This window comes from Limulus polyphemus, unplaced genomic scaffold, assembly GCF_000517525.1.
Source record: "Limulus polyphemus unplaced genomic scaffold, Limulus_polyphemus-2.1.2 Scaffold441, whole genome shotgun sequence".
Taxonomy (NCBI): Eukaryota; Metazoa; Arthropoda; class Merostomata; order Xiphosura; family Limulidae; genus Limulus; species Limulus polyphemus.
This window is the reverse complement of record NW_013666051.1, coordinates 387,398-408,545: the sequence shown is the minus strand read 5'-3', so window position 1 is coordinate 408,545 and position 21,148 is coordinate 387,398. Positions and strand designations below refer to the sequence as shown.

General features: G+C 32.9%; 1 protein-coding gene across 2 annotated transcripts in view; it reads left to right on the top strand.

The window, feature by feature from the left end:
• Window positions 1-21,148, top strand: part of LOC106458307 (phosphatidylinositol 4-kinase beta-like) — a 77,993-nt gene that overhangs the window by 31,886 nt on the left and 24,959 nt on the right. For both annotated transcript variants that reach the window (XM_013917805.2, XM_013917804.2), the window contains exon 2: window positions 2,289-3,170. In XM_013917805.2, coding sequence (XP_013773259.1) covers window positions 2,396-3,170 — 775 coding nt within the window. In that variant the 5' untranslated portion in view covers window positions 2,289-2,395. The remainder of the gene's footprint in view (window positions 1-2,288; window positions 3,171-21,148) is intronic.

Below are 21,148 nucleotides of genomic sequence, written 5' to 3'. Positions count from 1 at the left end.
TCTTGTATGTATTACTAATAGCTTATCACATTTGGTGTAGTTACACATAGTTAATTCAGAATTATAGTAAACAATCCTTCTCTAGTACACACCAACCATGTGCATATTTGGTTAAGTTGAAGAAAATGTGCGTGTGTGGAAAAAATGAAATTTTTCTTTGCATTTATACTGTTTAATTTAATTGTTAAATGTTGCTTGGTAAAAACCCATGGATTATATGTTTCATTATTGTATTTTGAAGCAAGTGTAACTAACCATTACAGTATAAAGGGAAGAACATTTTACTAATTGGCTGAATAACAAAGTAAATTGCGAAGCATGTGGCTTGAAAGCTGAATTCTAAAAAAGTTATCATAGACTAGTAGCTTACTGAATATAGGTATGCTGGGATATTAGATAACTAAGTAATATCCAGTGTAAAGTTTACAGTACACATGTAGGCTCTGTGGTGAACTTAGTGAAAGGAACTGGGAGACACTACCTTTTCACAGTTCAGATTGTCTTATATTACACAATAAAACCTGTTTGGAAAAAGTGCTACTTGGCTATTAGGATACCTTTCATAATTCTGTTTAAGATAACATTTTACTTTCTGTTAGAAGCAAGGGGTTTAATTATATAAATGTGTTGGTTTTCTTGTGTTACACCTACACATTCAATTGTTCTGCATTACTCTAGCTGTACCAGATATAGCAAGAGAAAAAACTAACAGTGGGCAGAAAGACCAGTTTCATCAGGATATTGTGATCAATTATCATATGATGTTGTCAGGTTAGGCTGAAAATACCTGTGACAACAGGGTTACTCAGTCGATTATTCATTGCAGTCTGATAATTACAAGTTTCAAGTCTTCTAACTGGCTTGTATCGTAGTTAATTGTCTGACAATTACTAATATATTTTTATAATTTATTATTTCAATTTGCCTTCATAATTTTACCCAACTAATTAGCATTAAATTTATTTTATTAACAATTTTATAAGATACTGTATTCCAAATTATTCTAATTGAAATTTTATTTAATGTATAGAAAAGATAACCATAAATAAAATAAAGATTTTTACTAGTTATTTTTTGAACACTGCATTCTTCAGTGTTTGTATTAAGCTCATGTGATGATGATAATTTTCTTCCTAGTATTATTATTGTGCATGTTTTTAAACATGTTCATTGTGGTACAGTAGTCTAAACTTGTTTTTTCTGCTTGTAAATGCTTTGCATATAACAAGTGTCATTACCACTTTTAGTATTTAACTTTGCTGATGATAATTTTGTCTGATGTATCAAACCTATTTATTTTTAAACATATTTATTTCTTTGTCTACACTGTAAAGTTAGAACATTGTACTGAAGAAACTTGATGTCTAATTTATAGTGAAATAGGGTTCTGAACTTGTCCAGCAGTTGAAACATAAATACATTAACCCTAGAATTACCAGATGGGCTTTTTAAACACATTTTTCTCAACAGTATCTTCACAGATTGTTTGTAGATCCATGACTGTTTGTTAAAGGGTCCCTGATAACTTACAAGTCACACAAAAGGAAATTAAACAAAAATACCATCAATATTGCAATTAATTGCACTAATTATTTCTGTAGTCTCTCATCCTTTTTACACAGAAAATGAATGATCTCACTCAAATGCTTTGTTCAGTTCTTTACACTGAGTGTTGTAGCAAATGAAAGCAATCACTCAGTATAATGCTATATGTGAATCTTACTGGTAATGAATGGGTGAAAAGTCAATAATTTAAGGTTTAATATTATACAAGAATGTGTTGTGATTTTCTTTTTCTTGTCTTTAATATTCTGTCGTTAAATCTACTTTCTTTTAATGTGAAATGTAAAAAATCTAAATTTCTTATCAGCTTAGTTACTATTAATGTTAAGTGTTAGATTCAAGGGTGGAGGGGGATGTCATCCACTCACCTCTTTAGAAGTGCGAGTGCCACCCACCCACAATTTTAGAGAAAATCACATTTTACATGCTTCTATCTGTACAATGTTTTGTTGTGAATAGTAGTTTTTGAAAGGTTTCAGTTTTGCTAATTCATCTTATATATGCACTTCCCACTCACTATTTTATGTATGAGTCTAACTCTGAAAGATGAAGTAATTTTCAGTAAAATTTCACCCATCAAATCAATTTTGCCATGTATATCATAGACAGATTGAAAATTTGTCTAAATAATTTTGTTTTATATACTGGTTATATAGTTAGTGCAATATGATAAAACCTAAGCTTATGATAATTTTCATGAATTTATAATGTTGATATTTTTTTAGTAATGCTGGGAGTCAAGTTGGTGGTAGTCATTTTGAAACCAATGACTAATCTTCAAAACCACTGATGCCTAACTTGATGAGACTCAAGAGTCACTACTTGTACCGTCATGGCTGAAGGATATCTTGGTGGAGATGACTATCTTGTCAAGAGACTTCGGCTAACACTTGATGTAGGTGTCCATGGGACGTTTTCTGGGAAGTCCCGACAACATTTTTCTCATCAGCGGAATCACAGTTTAGACTTCAGGCAACTCCATACAACTGTCCAAACTCATCACCGAAACCGGAGTCTAGACTCTGTGCTTCAGGGGATTCCAGAAAGTGGGACTCAACTTTCTACTTTTGTCAAACCTTCCTTAGCTCTATCTATTGGTACCACTTCTCCATGCTCTTCTTTCTCTCAGAATTCTGCCCCTCTTGGAGGGGGAACTAAAGACACTGACCGGACCAGTCTAGCTTCTGATGACAGTGGTATATTTAACTCAGATGATGGTGACAGAGCAGCTAGAATAACAACTTTTGACACTTCCTCCATCAGCTCTGAGCAGAGAACAAACAGTTTCTCCCAGTTATGTCTGGATTGTGAACCTTCTCGTCTGGATGTTGAAGTGGATGTTGTACCCATGGAAACAGAACCTGACAATGCTGAAATAACAGTTGATGAAGTGAGTGAACTAAAGCCCAAAGAGGCTCAACATGCTAATATAACAGCAACAACTCCAGCATGGTCAGATAATACTAAAGTTCCAGTTGTGCTTTCTAAAAACCCACCACCACGAGAATCCTGGTTATTAAGACTCTTTGAGTCAAAACTTTTTGATATGTCTATAGCAATCACATATCTCTTTAATTCAAAAGAACCTGGAGTGTTGTCATATATAGGTAAGTTCATACATCTCATTGCTTATATACATCTGATTTGGAGTGTAAATTAACATTTTACAGTATATATATGAACACCATGATGTATATTAATTATGAACACACATAAAAAAATACGAAGCTGTTACAATTAATTTTTCATTTAAGAAACTTCTTGCATCTTCATTGATTTTATGATGTAAATGTAGAAACTGCAAGTTGCACTACATTTTAGGACAGGATATGTCTTTGTTTTTTTTATATGTTCACTCATTTTATTAACCTCTTGTTTGTATCTAGTACAAGTTTGCAAATGACTAAGCTTGACCTCACTGGTGTCATGTTTTTATTGGTTTAACTTTACATGCACACACATTGCTGTGTCTAAAAGAATGTTCATTAAATTAGATTTTTCTATCCTATTCAGTTACTCTCTTTCTCAAGTTGTAGAATCAGGAACTAATGATATTTTCTCCACAAAAAATGTGGGAGTTAAATATTCATTAGTTATTTATTTTATCTTGATCATTGGCATCTTTGTTTGTGATATGCCAGAAGCATTCACTTTTAGGTTAAGCCAGATGAGTAATGGAATTTTGTTATTTGTTTGTGCAAAGTTTTAGTGGAAAAATAAATCTAGATTTATTCCTTTATTTTGTTTTATTTTGAAATGTTTGTTATTAAAAACATACCTTTTGTTTTGTGGAATGTTTCATGCCTTCCCTATCCACTGTGACCTGTCTTTGTAAATATAACCTTGTTTTAGTGAGAGTAACTTAATCAGTCTGATACTACACTAGTGAGTCTAAATCTTTATATATTAATGTATGATAGATGTGAGAAAGCAAGCATTTCCTTAACCATGCAGAGATGTTTTATTAGTGATCCATGTTAATTAAACAGCCCTTACAGAATCTAAGAGTAATCAAGAGGGCATTGATTTGTTAATTTTAACTTGTTCAATTTTTAATTACTATCAGCAGCTACCATTTGTGAAAATTGAGTTTTAGCCAAGATTCATACATCTTTTGTAAGCTTTTTTTTTCAAACTAGGTGTATTATGAAATAATATCTTAAATATTAGTTACTTGTAACCACTAGTGCCCCTTTATTGAAGTTAGCTAGGTTGTAAAATGACAAAATGTTACCTGATCATTCAGAAATTATCACAACTTCCCTTCATTTTTACTAGTTTCACTATTTCTTACGTTATTGACCGTTATTTGACTGTTATTGATGTGCATAAAATATATTTAGTCTGTTAAATTAGATTTAATGATGTTAAACAAAGATTTAGATATTCTTTTAGTTTTTCATGAACTTTTGACAATTCATATTCTTACTTTTAATACTTTTTTTAGGACTGCCTTAAGGTACTATTATTTCCACAAGTGTGGCATGCAGTATATATTACTGTAATCTGTGTGGTGATTATGAGTAAAGTTCAGATATTTGATACAACTGTAGAATAATCTAAACCATTTAGACACAAGTGAACTTGTGCTGTGATGTGATGCAGTGTATGTACATAACATTTATACAACTTACTTAATTGTAGCAATGGAACTATTTTCATATCAAACTTGAGAAATGACTTATCCCTTCTAAGGGGGCTAGATCATTGTGTGGAAAAGTAACTTAATCATAACTAGGGGATGTATACCTAACATATTAACCAGATATGATTAGTTGAGTACATGAGAATATTTTAAATTGGTATCTTATGAATTTAATAGGTTTGTATATGTGGTACTTCATACTGGCTTGGTACCTGACTCATACTAAATTGATACTCATTGAACCCATTACTTGGCTAACACCTAAACAACTGTAGAATATTATTTGAGCATTTTAGTACAAGATAAATACCTGGAGAATTGGAATAAGGTGATGTGCAGATTCATAGGTGTTTTAATATTTGCCAGTTACACATTTACAGTGATTATGTGTGACATTAATCTATGGAATGAAACCTTGGTGGCTTATTTATACTAAAATGGATAAACTAAAACTTACTTAATCTATAATCAAGTGTTGTGGGTATATACTAATACTATGCAGTAGAAGCTTTATGTAACCTCAGTATGCAAATATGAAGGAGATTCTTTGTGGTTCAAAATAAATGTGGATTTTCATTGATGAAAATGCATTATATTTTGAGCTGTAGTTCATTTTTTTTTCTTGTTTCAGCTTTAAAAAAGGCAGTCTTAGTCATATGTACTATTCATTTGTTAAGTTTATAAATGTCTTATAGGTATAAATATATCTAGTCACAAATATCAGCCAGCAATATATCTTTATATGTGCAACATTTTGTTACATAAAATGTGTGTGTCTTTTCTTAAGTGGAGTTATACTGCTGTCAGTTTGATATTATTCTGATGAATAATACTAGAGATTTTTCCAACATTCTCTTTGGCATGGGTTTACAAAGAACTTCCACTATCAGTCTTGTTTGGTTCGTGTTGTATGTTATTGGGCAAACATGTGACTTACTATCTTTATCTTTCCTTCTACTATTTCCAAACTTCCCTTTATCAGTACAAACACTGTTTATCACATTTATTTTTGGAATTTGAACAACAATAAAAAGTAGAGGCCTTTTTTGTTCCAAAATGTTTAGATCAGCCTTTGTTGTGTTCTGATATTGATCACCATCTCCAGGTGTTAATGGTGATGAGAGCAAATCCATTTAGTTAGCTCCTTTCATAGCTACAAGTTTAAACATTTTACTCCTGTGAAAGTTCTTCAAAAACATATTGAGAAATACTGTGTGGTGTATAAATCAGAGTACTTTGATTTGCCAAACTATACTTAATGATGACATTAGTTTCATAAAATGTACCTCAATGTCATCCACAGTATTTGCGACTTATGAGTATTATGCAGTTTTCTATTGACATTTAACTACCCAAAAACTTTATTTTATGTAGTTGCCTGTTTTATTTTGCAAACTATACTTTGAAAATGCAAGTGATAAATTCATGCCCATTACTGAAGATGTACTGAATTCTAGCTTGCAAAACGTTATCCATACATTTGGTTTAGTTGTCAGTGGTGTATACTTTATCCATAAATTATTTTTGGTGAAGATGTTAGTTCTAATTTACAAAATTGTATCCACAAAATATACACACGCACACACACACGGTATGTATCACACTGAATTCATTCATATGTTTATTTTGATGTTATAATTGTTTGTAAATTGCTAAGACATGAGCATGGGTAAATCAGTGTAGATTTAGAGGAAGTAGTGAGTTTAAAGTGTGGATTCCTTTCCCTATTTTTTGACATTTTTTATTTTTATGATAATCTTGTTTAAGTATAGTTTATCGCTTGTCAACAAACATCGAGAGCTGGAGAACTCGCACAAAAACGAAACTTGTTTTATATACGGTATACATTCTTATGGGAATTTCTTTAGAGTGCCAGATAAAAAATTTCAACTTCGTTGTTCCTTGAATAGCCACGTAGATCACACCATAGCGATTTTCAATAATCGGCCAAAATCCACGTTATTCAATTTTCCATGTGTGACTACAACGAACCAATCAGAAACGTGAGAGTTTTTAAATTAGTGTACTTCCTTTGGCAGCTACTTTTAAACCGCTGTGTTATTGAGAACGCCTATACTTTGACCTTGCATGTCATTCTCTGTTGTAGAATCACCAACGTGTATTATCTGAAGATCTCGTGTAGCAGTCATGGGGGGGGGGGTAATATGGGTTCAAGAAAGGAATGTTGATGTCTGCACCCTGAAGGGGAGGGTTAACTTCCTCACTGGGGTGTTTTCATGGAAACGTAACTTTGATATGTGGATTTTGCAATCATTGTAAATAGAAACTATTTCATTTGTACGGTCATGGTAATGATGAAATATCATTCGTCTGTCTACATTTCTCGGCGTCATTTTGTACTGTTTGTTAGTTTTGTTGGTCGTAACAATTTCTTGCTTCTAACTGCAACAACCAAGAAGTGTGCGACGGCTAAGTTAATGTGTTTCGAACTGATATGATAGGACATTAACAGCTTGGAGTAACATAATACAATCAAGTTAGTGGGAAGATACGAGGATACTTGATATCTGATTTACTCTGTATCTTAGTGTAAAATACTAGTGGATGTATATAGTTATCCAGTTCGGTTTATGTATCGAAATTCCCCAAACTCTGCAGTACGTAAAACAATTTTTACTAAGCACTGAAGATTATAAAGAAAAAATGTGTAGATTGCTGAGTAATGAATGATATGCATGTTACGTTAATTAAAACACGAAGTGTGTTGATGAATTATGACTTGTGTGAAAGACCTTTATTTGTTACCGTACGAGCGACAACTCAGTTGGTACATACAAGTTAGTTGAGGCGACATTCATAAGATTTAGGTATCAGTAGTGTATGGCTCATAGTTCAATGAAATAGGGGGTGTTAGGCTGACAGATACAGTAAAGAACGTCATAACTGATCTCATGACCTAGTTTGTTTGTATGCGCATGTGTAGTAGTTTTCTATGTTTCAATCAAGAATGTCTTGACTTCTGCTACAATATTTGTTATTGCTGTTAATTAATTCTGTTTTGAGTAATATAACTAAAGAAAAAAAAATGGTATAGTTGAAATTACTATACATCAAGTAACACAGACGCACAAATACACAAACATATATATAATATACATAATACTTTATGTGGTGTTAGGTATGTGTTAACTTGTATTTGTTGTAAACAAATATAATTAGGGGAAACAGAAAACTTACGTTTAAGAATAAAATTAAAATACATTAGTTGTACTTTGAAAAATACCATACTTTACAAGAGCTTTTTTTTTTTCAAGTATTTTCATTTTGGTATTCTTGTACAAAATAAGGTTATTTTATAAAAATAGTTTTACAAATATAAAACTACATTAAATGTTGCACATTTTAATGCATAGAGGGAATTTAAAACACACAACATTAAGGTAAAGAACGCAGAAAGTTTTGTTATTATTAGGTAGGTCTTACATAAAAAACTCTCTGGAAACTGAAGAGGTTATTAAATATGTGAAATTTGTATTAGTTATGGTTTTATGTATGTTTTTTTTTACTTATTTTAAATCAATAATAATGATAAAAAATCCAAACATTTTCATTTCACGCGTGTGTGTAAAGTTAAGAATAAAAGACACTGATATGCGTTTTGTGGATTTAGACAGCAAACAGTCGTTAGAGGAAGTGCGTAAAAATTAAAAGGAATGTGGAACTTAATGTTCAGACATCCAAGAAAGTAACCAGTAAAAGTTATAACTAGTCAAACACGATTAATTTACTGGATGAGTAGCAGGAATTCTGAAACGTTCTGACCCGTGACAGCTGTATTACATCATACTGCATCATGACCATCCGTTGCCTTGGTTAATTTATATCGACAGTATCTGGTAGCCGAGTTGTTGTTCATTGATGAGCTATGTAGGATCCCGCTGTAAACTACTTCCCAGTCCAATGCACTGGCTTATACTGAGAATACTGACTTTCTAACGTTAGGCTATTGTTCAGTGAATTGTCGAATATTCAGTAAGTTAGTTTACTCTAAGCTGTCTCTCGATAATCTAATGTTTTATCTTAAGGGTGAGCTATGTAGGATCCCGCTGTAAACTACTTCCCAGTCCAGTGCACTAGCTTATACTGAGAATACTGACTTTCTAACGTTAGGCTTTTGTTCAGTGTATTGTCGAATATTCAGTAAGTTAGTTTACTCTAAGCTGTCTCTCGATAATCTAATGTTTTATCTTAAGGGTGAGCAATACTTCAGGATAAACTATTGCTATAGAGAATTATCTACAGTCCAATGAGCTGTTTCATACAACATAATATTGACAAACTATTACTTTAGGAAATTATCTACAGTCCAATGAGCTGTTTCATACAACAAAATATTGACAAACTGTTACTTTAGGAAATTATCTACAGTCCAATGAGCTGCTTCATACAACATAATATTGACAAACTGTTACTTTAGGAAATTATCTACAGTCCAATGAGCTGTTTCACACAACATAATATTGACAAACTGTTACTTTAGGAAATTATCTACAGCCCAATGAGCTGTTTCACACAACATAATATTGACAAACTGTTACTTTAGGAAATTATCTACAGTCCAATGAAGCTGTTTCACACAGCATAATATAGACAAAATACTGCCCAGTGAATTAAGGGCAGTCCAGTATTTTTTTGCTTTACAGTAAGCCATTTGTCCCATCAGCCGTTATTTACGAGTTAGTTAAGGTCTTTTGAGTGAGTCGTTTTTACTGAATTCTAATGAAACCGTAGATCATGAGAATTTAACTTGAGTGAAGGCGGGGGGGGGGGGGTAGAGACATTTCAGGCCTGGGACTCGACACGGCAGAGTTTTGGTTGCAAAGCCCTCGGAAGCTCGCAGGATTTTAACATATAGGGAGGTAAAAACTGCTTGTTCCTTAGGTTTCTGTTAATTCCATTGAGGAGAGGAAAAGTTCTTCATATTGCTGTGAAGTCAATACTATGAACAATACTAACAAAGGCAAGTTTACATTATAAAACTTAGCATCAAGCACTTCCCTACGCATGTAGTCATCAGTAACAACACTAGAAAATCACAAGTGAAGTGATATTCATACTACCCTGTGTATTCCGGCCGTTCTGCCATTTTACCTCCAGTGATCTGTAATCCTTATCATCATTGATATGTAAATGATCATTTTACTCTCTTCATTCTGCAATCGTCTTATCAAATTCTTCTCTTTTTATATCTTTCACACTCGCATTCCAGTGTGATCTGGAAAAAGTCAAGACGTTAATTCAGGACGTTAATGCGGAAAACGAAAAGAAGGGTAACAATAAGTACGGAATACGGCATACAGGTGAACGAAACGACCCAAAATTACGAGAAAAATACGGCATTCGAGAGGATTACGTGAGAATTCTGGATATCTTAAGACTGGCCTAAAAAACTACCCACGCCCTATAATATCTGATGGTCTAACTTAAATGAGTCATCGTGTTTGATAAGGTGTTGTACATTAGCTGAGGAGATGTTTGTTGGATTATGTAACTATGTTACACGAAGATACTACGGTCGATTAACACTAGTATATTGATAATAATGCAAAAAAAAAAGTAATGTGTGTATTACAGACACTTTGTTTTGCATCTGTTTCGGAACAAAATAACTATGATAACGTATGAAGTCCCCTCTAAACTTTTCAGTACATGGTCTACTTCTATTAACTTATTTTATCGATATAGCTTTGGAACAGTAATAAGTTTCATTTATTATTTGAGTAGTACGTTATCCTGGGGAACGTCCATTCATTAGTTATTGTCATCGACCACACGAACCGCGCCCTGTATAATGACAGTTTCGAAGGGCGTAACTAGATACTATACACGTGCTGTCTCTTGATTGGTATTACATTGAGCCTGAACACGTGAAAAACTGTATAGTATGTAAACCAGAGAGTTTGTCAGTACGATAGTAAGTGATATACCAGCCTGTAAGGGTGTAGTCTATTTATGTTTATTGTACATTGTCTGTCCAGCTTGCCTCCCTGTGGCTCAGGGGTAAGTCTTGCAAAGCTAAATATTGAGTTTCATACCTTCGGTGGGTACAGCACAGATAGTCCATTGTGTGTAGCCTTGCGCTTAACAACAAACATTGAGCACAAAGCTATACAAAGAATGGTAACTTCCTTGTCGTGGTCAACACATCACCCTTCTAACGTATATAAGGTGCTTCTCTTTTCATGTTTTTGTTTGACTTACACATTCATTCCTGCAAACTTGTACGTGTTTCTGTATGTATATCTAGTAACGTTTTGTAAAACCGGTATTATATGCACAAGAGGCTTAGTGTAAGAATATTTCCAACTATTTATTTCTCTGTTTATAACTTTTCGTATAAAATCATTGTATCACACATCTTTTAAATGTACAGGTCTGAGTGTGCACATGCGCATAAAATACTCGCAGAGTCACGAGCACATTCAAAGATCACAAGGATAGGTGTGAGATTGTGCAATTTGACGTATGTAGGAATGTTAGTCATGTGCACACATTTAATCCACGATTTGTATATTAATCATGAAAAAGTAAATATTTAAAATAAACCTTTGAATTCGTCAGTGTTTAGTATACAGGTCTGTTTATTTAGTTTCTAAATGATACGCGTATCATATTTGTTTACGTGTGTACATAAAATTATATAATACTATAAATTACACCAAGAGTATGTTGGCGAAAAATTCAACATTATATGATAATGATAAAATATAGAAATCGAAACCTAGATATCAAAAGTGAAATTCAAAACTGTCACCTACAACAAAATTCAAAAATATAATATTTATAAAAACAAATAAAATGAAAATATTTTCGTGCTAATAGCGTACACAAAACAAATTAAAAATTATACAGTTTGTCAAGAAAGTACAAAAGGTATAATTAAAAAAAAAATGTCTGCAGTAATAACTTCCAAAAGCGTTGGGGATATCCCGTATACCATATATAATCCAAATAAAACGCAAACAACGAGACATCTGGCAAGGAATATCAAATAGGGTTTTAGGTATTTAGTGCTTTAACCCACAGCATCCCTAAACCTAATACCACGCACCGTCCACAGCCAGCTGTGGGTATGTTATCACCCCGGAAAACCATTAAGTATGTTAAAATTAGCAACATAGTAGTGGAATTATTTGTCGTTAAAAACCATCTTTACTTTCTACATTTGTCGAATACCCATCCTCCACCTTCTAAATTAGGGTAATTTTGTTTTTATTAAACTACCCATAATTTCCATAGTTGTAGACATCTCAACGTCCAGCCGAAGTCAATTGTCACAACGATAACTATAAAACTTTTGTATAGATAGTTCAGTAATGATTGAGCATCCAACTTTCTCCCTTAACAACAACATTCTAGTGTAAGACTGGTTGAGACAAGCTCATCTGCTTTAAGTTGGCCTTTCTAGGCGTGGTATACTGAACAAGTCAGATTTAAAGCTAGTATTTATAATATTTAGGTGTACTTCAAGTATTAGCGTCCCTTATAACATTTGTAAATGATTTATCTTTTAAGAGATTATAGTATTTTTTACAAAAAGACTTCAAAAGCTAAATTTTCGAGAGTTTATAGTAATTAAATTTAACACGTGTTATCAATTCAACATTATTTATAAATAAAGTACTTTTGTTACAAACAGTTAAATACATTTTAAGTGGGAAATGACCTTTCCTTTCAATAGAATATAGGAAACTAAACTGTTTGCACTATGATTATTATTGTTACTTCATCCTAATGTGGGCTTGGAATGGCCCATTGTATCGGGAGCTCGACTCACAGTCTGCGGGTCGCAGGTTCAAATCCCCGTCATCGAACATGCTCGCCCCTTTCAGCCATGGGGGTATTATAATGTAACGGTCAATTCCACTATACGTTGGTAAAAGAGTAGCCCTCTAGTCTATCACTGCCAAATTAGGGACTGTTAGCGCAGATATCCCTCGAGTAGCTTTGCGTAAAATTCCAAACAAACGCTCTAATCATGAAGCATGATAATGAGGATCGTAAGAAATTACACAAAACCGTAATAGAACGCTCGGGCAAAATAGCACCTTAAACAGTAAAGATTCAGTTCAAACAACACTTTAAAATCTGCACAAAAAAGCATTCATGTTAGACCTACAAGGAAAAGAAAACGGCCCGTTTGTAATTCTTATTATTATTCTCTTGCCAGCCTACAACAAAAACGGTTTGGTATATTGCACCCAAACCTTTTGTAGAATATTAAATAAGGTACTGCGAAGGTCAAAGGGGTATTAAAAAGTAGATTTGTTTCTTCTATATTTTACATAAGCTAAAAAACCTCATGAATCTTCTGTAAACGATGCTATAATTATCCCTTGAAGTTAGCTTTTTTACAAACATCTGATGTTCCTTTAAAAGCTTAAATACAGAGTGAAACGGGAATTAACAACCAATAATGGATGAACATTAGATGACTAATATGTAGATACTCAGTGCTTTACACACTATACAGTCGGTGTCTTTAGGGAGGCAACCCCTATATTGTGTGAAATGAAGGAGTAAAAAAATCAGTACACATAATATTAATTTTATTACACACATTCGTAGAATAATTACTTTGAAATACACTAAGGGTTATTTAAAGCGATGATTTAAACGTATGTTTTATTTGAAAAGGCTGCTTTTCTACTGGTACAATTTTTATACGCTTTTAGTGGGGTTGTGTCTTAGTCTAGGTATATATTTGCCCATTGCTATGCATTATATATAGAGAATTTAGTTATATAGAAATTATAAATGCTCACAAACAAATCTCCAGCTGCAACTTAACATTTTACATTTCGAACTAATGCGATCAAATTGTCAATAGCTACAGTAAATCATCATGAACCGTCTCATCTAACTATGTTTATTATCATTACAATGTATAAGGTTGGCTACCATATCAAGTAATCCTTTACCCACAGTTGAACATAAAAAAAAAAAAGCCAGCAAACAAGATATAAAAATAAATTGGGATTTTAAAAACCTGCAAATGAGGATCGTAAAAAAGTAAGCAAACAAGGCTGAAGATATTGCAGACATTATTTACTCAAACTACCAACCCCTATTTTGGCTCCATGCTGTTACCTAGAATTATAATTTTGCAAATTATATTTGATAGATTTGATATGGATCAATATTTGAGTTATTAATATAAATTAACTCATCACTATAATTGAAAGTAAAAGTTTCTGGGTGAATTTTTGTTACTTGTTTTTAAAAAAGGTGTTTTCATAAAAGTACAGACACAAATTAGCTGTAGTTGAGGAAGAATTGGTTCCCATAGGAATACTAAGCACTTGTTTTTATATTTGTTCATTAAAAAGAGTGGTTAAATTATTACTAATGTAGTCGCAAAGTAGATTATCAGTGTCTTCATGATTACTCTTCAGTAGACTTATTAAAAAAATAACGGGTTTTGTTGGTTTATTTGAAACTAACTATAGCAACTGAAATATTTCATCTCTAATATATTTGTGTATTCCTCAGTGGTTCAGTAGTAAGTCTAAATGCTTATAACGCTGAAATCCGAGTTTCAATAGTATGTAGCTTTGTGCCAAATAACAAACAAGCAAAATATTTTTATGGATTACAGAGGATAGAAAGAAATCATAATATATTATGTTTAAAATCTGTCACAATATAATATTTTTTTAGCTTCTATTTGAACACTTGTTTGTTATGAATTTCTCGCAAAACTACACTAGCTGTCCCTAATTTAGCGCCCACCGCCAATTATCGGGCTACTCTTGCCAACGAATAGTGGGATTGGCTGAAAGGGCGAGCATGTTTGGTGGGACGGGGATTCGAACCCGCGACCCGCAGATTGCCAGGCTATTTGAATACTATTATAAAATGGAAGGTAAATCCATTTTAATCTAAATTTAAATCAAAAATAATATCGTAAATATGAGTATTTTTAAAATGAAAATTTAAAACAATTTTTGACAGATGTTCTACTTTTGTACAATTTAATTTGAATTATATTTTTAAAAACAAAAAAAATATGTTTACCGAAAACCAGAATCCAAATCAAATCCATACAGAAATGATCAAAATTGATCCATTTGAATGTGCGTTTTACCTTTATCTCTTTTTTTTTTATGTCGCTCGGTAGTAAGTGTATAATGCAAGTAGTTTTACTTAAATTCAGCAGTTTGTGGTAAGGAGTATTCTTTTAAAATAATCTTCACGTCATGTCAATAAGATGCCATTACAAACTTTTTCTAAAATAGTAACTTTAACATCAGAGAAGGAATTAATATTAAAATGATCTATTTCAATAGAATGCGGAAAACATTTATTATTTTGAGATCTATGTAAATTAATAGTTAGATGTAAAGGATTTGAAGTTTATCCTTTATATTTCAAACCACTAATATTACAAGTTAATAAATAAATTACATTATTTTATATAATGGGGTATAATGTTATAAGTACCAATAATCTATAGAAGCTGGGCAGCTTAGACTTCTTAAATGATTGCAAATATTTTTTCATAAATGGATATAGCATATATAAATCCACTGGTAAGTAGCTAACTTAGCTAAGAACAAGTAGACAAACGAATGTCGGTGAAAGGAATGAAATGGGCGATAAATCAGCACTCGTTTTGCATATAAATAAATAAATAAAATTAGTCTAATACTGTAAGTTATATCAAATTTAGAAATTAAGGGTAGTTTTAACATCAAATAATTTGTGCTACGATACTAATTTAAATGTCTGTAAGGGTGATTACCATATCTACAAGATTCATTAAGGTGTTTTCCTTCACTAATAATATTGCAGGGAAAGTAAAGGCTAATGATTTGAACGAGAGTAATTGCACCTCCAAGCTGCGTATTATTTTAAAAAACAACTAAGAAACCTGTAAACTGTTGGCTATTTCACTTCGTCCTCTAGTTGTAGACACTGCTGTCTTTTGTTCTTTTTCCAGGTTCAGTTTTAATAACCCAGTCAGATATGGAGTGGGAAAGTAATTACAATAGATCATTACAATGAGGCAATCAAGTATTTTGACTGTTGTCGTTGTTCAAAGGTGATTCTCAGTTAACTTAAATTTTCTGAAGATTTGTTCATCCTCAACAGAGGTAGCATTGTTTTAGCAAACAAACGACTTTCTATATTGAGGAAAGGATTTTTTGTTCTCTTTTAGAATTCCAACAATTGAATAAAAGTTGTATTTTTTAGATCTGTCGTGTTCTCTATGTTTTCCTGAAAATGTTCCATTTCTCTCTGACAATAAAAGAAGTATTTGAACAGAATCACGACACTTTACTGGATCCACTTTCACGAAGAACCCGAACAACGGGGCATATTTTTTCTTTTTCTCTCTCTCTTCAAATGACTTCTAACTCATCCGTAAGAACTCTTAAGAGTCCTTTTGAATTCTTCTTTGTGAAAGTTTTGGAGAACTCTTAAGAGCTTCTTCCACCCCACCCTTGATGTAAATACCTTGATCACAAAAACAGGGATTTTTATTTAAGTGGCTCGATGAAATTCATCTTTTGGTCGGTAATTGTATTATTCTTCAGAAATACTTTCTTTAATTTTGTACAGAAGTTTCTTACTAGCTTCTATTTGAACTGCCCATTCTTTATAATTGGCGAGGATCCCTTTTTATAAGATCTGCTGTTGGTTTCGTCACATTACACGCGACCACGATGACTAGACTTGTTGCGCGTAGTACATTTATTACCAGGTTCGTCCTTGATAATAGTAATCGCATAAAAATTAACTACAGAAGGAAGTCAAACTTATAAACTGCCTGCAGCAAATTGGAAGATTGACTGCGAACTTCCTTGAATCATGACTTATTCGTTTTAGAAGTGGAAAAACTGACCCCATAGGACATTGGGAAGGTCCGTTCTAGCTGACCAGCGAGTCTTTGAAAAGGCTCTTCATTATAAGCTTGTGTGTATGCTGTAGCTTTATTGTACAAGACAAGTAATGTATAGATTTTAGCAAAGAATACACAGACTTTTTGTAGAGTCACACATGTTTCGCATTAGTGAAGTTGCTGTACAGGTATATTCCACGATGATGTTTCTTTGGTGTGCTAGGGAATGCAAGTATGGAACTTCCGAAAATATTCGAGACACATCTCTGAACCCCCTTCATATCGCTTTGTCATGTTTGCAGCAAAATTGTATCTGAAAAGTTAGTTACAATTCATCAATAGCCAGTCTTCTTGGGTGTTTTCATTATGTCGTCGGATGAATATTCTTCTTTTGTTGGACGTGGTTTCAGTCAATCCCAGCATCCTTTCCTGTGCTCGGCCCTCAGAATTCACATAGTGAGCTTCAGTAATTCACGTTCATCGTGACTAACAGCTGGAATAGTGTCCGCAAAAATGACAAAATAATTCAGTCATTCACCTCTGTCAATTTTTTTCATCGTTGCATCTCCTAAAATTAAAATTAATTCATTTTTCGATTTTAGACTAAGGTGGGTTTCTTCGGTAGGTTTTTCCCTTTGCTTCACCGTCTGAGATCAGAATTGTGGAGGTTCTTGCATTGAAAAGAAAGGTCTTGCTTTAAAAGGGTTCTTGAAATGTTTTTAAGACAATAATCTCTTTATCGTTATTTTTCTTTCTCCTGTTTACATTATATCGGTTCGAATTCCCTTTTCAAAAGCTGTTTTAATAAAAGCGTTCTTAGAGCAAAAATGTCATTAAGTCTGCCAGCGTAGCTTAGTAACTTTGTGATGAAGCATGCAGTTCCAACTTTCTTTGTCCACCACTCCTCAGTGTATTCGTTTATTTATGACGTATTTGGACTAGGTATCATCTTATTTAGATTTTCCTGACCCGTTTGGAAATGAACAGCAATGATAACGTAGGCTCGATCTTGTTCTGTATTGTATCCAAAAACGAGTGATACTTATTGTACTAATCTTCGATAAAACGTCGCTTGGAAGGTTTTTGGTGCATCTCCATTTCGGCATTACTTGAAGCCAAAGCCTTGGGTGTGATATTCTCAACAGAATTAAAAACGAAGTGCTTTTGTTGCATCTCTGTTTTGGCTTTAGTTGAAGCCAAAGCCACGAGTGTGATATTCTCAGAATAATTAAAAACGAAGTGTTCTTTTTTGCATTTTTGTCTCTGCACTCGACACTCGCTTCTTGGGAAATCGTCGAAGCTAAATTATTCGTTTTTTCATTCGTTGCCGAAACAGGAAGGGATGCTGCCTTAAGTTGCTTGCTCGGATCCATTGGATCATAATCCGAGGAATAATAGTAATTGCCTGTGTTATCCCCGGTCCTAAAGTTTCTCTGCATTTCTTTTGAATGATGTTTCTAAAGAGTTTATATTTTTGTTATTTCCATTAGTTCTGACACATGTAAAGAACGATCTTTCGAAACACTTTTCACGTAATAATTTTTATTTCTGTTTTTTAGTACCTCGTATGGGCTTGCAGTGGTAACTTTCATTTGACGAAGACATGTTTGTGGCCCCATATGTATCCACGATGTCTGAAGGCTTATAATGCTACAAACTAAGTTTCGATACCCGTGGTGGGGCATAGCACATAACCCATTGTATAGCTTTGTGCTTAATAACAAACAAACAGTTTGTGGGAGTTTTAACGTAAATCCTCTCGTAAACTATTAATCTCGTATGAACCAAAACAAACTTAAATTCTAGGCATTCAATTAACAAAATGTACTTATATTTAGAGTTAAGAAAATCAGCTGAAGCATGCAGGCTAAAAATATTAAAGGTAGTTTTTTTTTTTCATTGTTTAGTGTTATTCGATTTCCTTGAGTTTACTTAGTCTATTTCAAATTTGCTTTACCACTCACTGTCGTTCAAAAAATGAGAATTTACCCTAGATGTTTAGTTTTAATATCGAGTTCTGGCAATATAGTATTGACTAAATTCTAAATAAATTGTCTCAATTTTAAAGGTATTTCACAACCGACGTTGTAAACAGGACTAAGCTTCAGGGGAAGAAAGTAATAATGCGAGATCTGGTTTATTATCGCAACGTGATCAATCGGTAAATAAAGTAGAATCGTTGGCACTCGTCGGAAAAAGTACGTTGAAACGTTTTTATGGCTGAATATAAAGCAATTCGTAGAAACTTTTAAACCCCTCTTCTTTTCTGGTGCCGGTACTTAGGTTCACCTACTTTGAGCGAAAGTCTCGGTTAAAAAAGAATTCTTGAAATCTCAGAACATGTGGAAAGTTACAAAAACTCAGAAATTGAAAACTTTTTAAAACATCAAATACCTTCCCAAAAATCTGTTTTTACCTACCGAATTTCAATTATTTTTATTTTTAAAAACTTAGGGGTTTGGAAGTAACCCCCCCCCCCACGGGGTAGCCCATGCCTTTTTCAAATAACCATTATAGGAGAGGGGGAGAGAACTCATACCAATCTGTACAAGCTTTTATGTAATCCCAACCCCACTCCTAATGAGTAGACATAGCCATATTGATAAGCTTCTATCTGTTTCATTTTATGACCATAATAAAAGGATAAGCAGATGGTCATGACCTTTCAACACTCGTTTAACGAGAATATCATAACTACACGCAAACACCTACACAAAAATTCCGAAAATTACCTGAATATATTCCAAACTGGTTATGGAATGTTGAAATTAGCTGCAGTTTCAGTTCCGTTAATGCAACAAAGTGGTGAACTGTAAATACAAATTTACTAAAAAAAGTTATAGGTTAAGTACTGTAACTCGTACACCTTTTCTGAAACTTCTTTTAGGACAATGTTTTGATTCTACTACCGTCTTCAACAGATACTCACACAAACTTCAAAACTAGTTTAAGATGTAAATTAACTCATTTGATATTTCAGTTGTGTGTTTCTAACTAATGCTAAAGAAAGAACTCCTGTATTTACTATGACCAAGTGTAGGATACACATTTAAATTTTAAATTCTGCATCATTGTTAAATGCGTATGTCTTACTTCAAAAACCGCATTTTACGTTGTTCTGTATATTAGAAATATATTAATTACATCCTGTTCATACAACTGTGAAAGCTGAACTAGAAGCATTTGTTGCTTTCAGGTGGAATTCTTTAAATGTCAGAATATGTGGAAAATGTGACAAACTCGGATGTTCAAAACAAAAGCTTTAATACGTCGGCACGCGAGGATACCTTTCTAGAAACTATAAAAAGAAAGTATAAATGTCTACCTATATCGATAGTTGTTGTTAAAAAAATTGCTACAACATGTTATTTGGCCCATTTCCGTTTTAATTAGACTGAGTGAATGATATAGACTGTAGTGTTGGAAGGTTGTTCTGACAACTGCTTTTATTCACTAGAAAGCGGAAGGAAACCACAACAATGAGTAATACCATTTACTTACATTATCATGTTCTGTAATACTGGCACGGTGCCAAGACTGCTTTAAATTTCTGGATGTGATTTGCTGTGTATGGGATCAGATTTTTAAATATATTCTATTGTATCTATAGTTGGATTCTTCATTTGTCAGAAAAAGTTTGGAAAGGGTATTAACAGAGAATTAAAATGTTACCAAATAACTGTTCACTTGAGTACATCATAAGATGCAGGATACAAGTATTACAATGGCTGAACATGATTCACTTCCTATATAAATGGGTAAAACTTGCTCTTATTTTTAGAACATCTGTTTCATTTTGGTAAGCCACACACATAAATCTTTATTTATAAGCTAGTTAAATAAAACTAGGTCATAGCTCCAGTTATGTGTTATGTAATTTAGGATGTCTTAATTTCATTTCAGTTTATAATCATCATAGAATTACTGTCCTAATTAATAATGTTCAGCATTGGTTTGATTATTGTTCCCTCTTTTGCTTTCTGGTCCATTTAATCTAAGTGTTTTTAGAATAGATTTTGTTCATGGGTTGTGCTCAGCAATAAAAGTAAGCCAGTCATAAATCCTGTGATCATATCAATTTTCAGAGAGAATGTAGGTCATAGCAGAATTACTAAATATATTTGGCATTAAATTAGTATGTTTGATATGTTAGTAATATTAATTTCTAGACATTAAATTATTTGTTTGCAGTACAGTAACAAAAACTGATTTTTCAGAGCTTGGGCTTAAAGCATCAACCCCACAATCCTGATGTGTATTGCAGCTTGAGCTCTTAAGTTTCCCTTTTTAGATTTTTTTTTTTCTGTTTGTTTACTCTTGATGTAAATCTTTTTTACTTTTATTACCTATCCTGTGAATTTCACAAACTGTTAAACTTTACACAATGTCATCCATGATTTAACAACAATAAAATAAAATTTGTTTATTTTTGTTTAGTTAAGTTTTTGTATTGAGCAGCAATAAAATTGTTTGAAACTTGGGTTTAAAACCTTTTTTAATCAAATTTTTAAATACAGTACTATGCAAAAGTTAGGCCAAAGTCAAAAATTAGAATTCATTCAGGCTACTTTCAA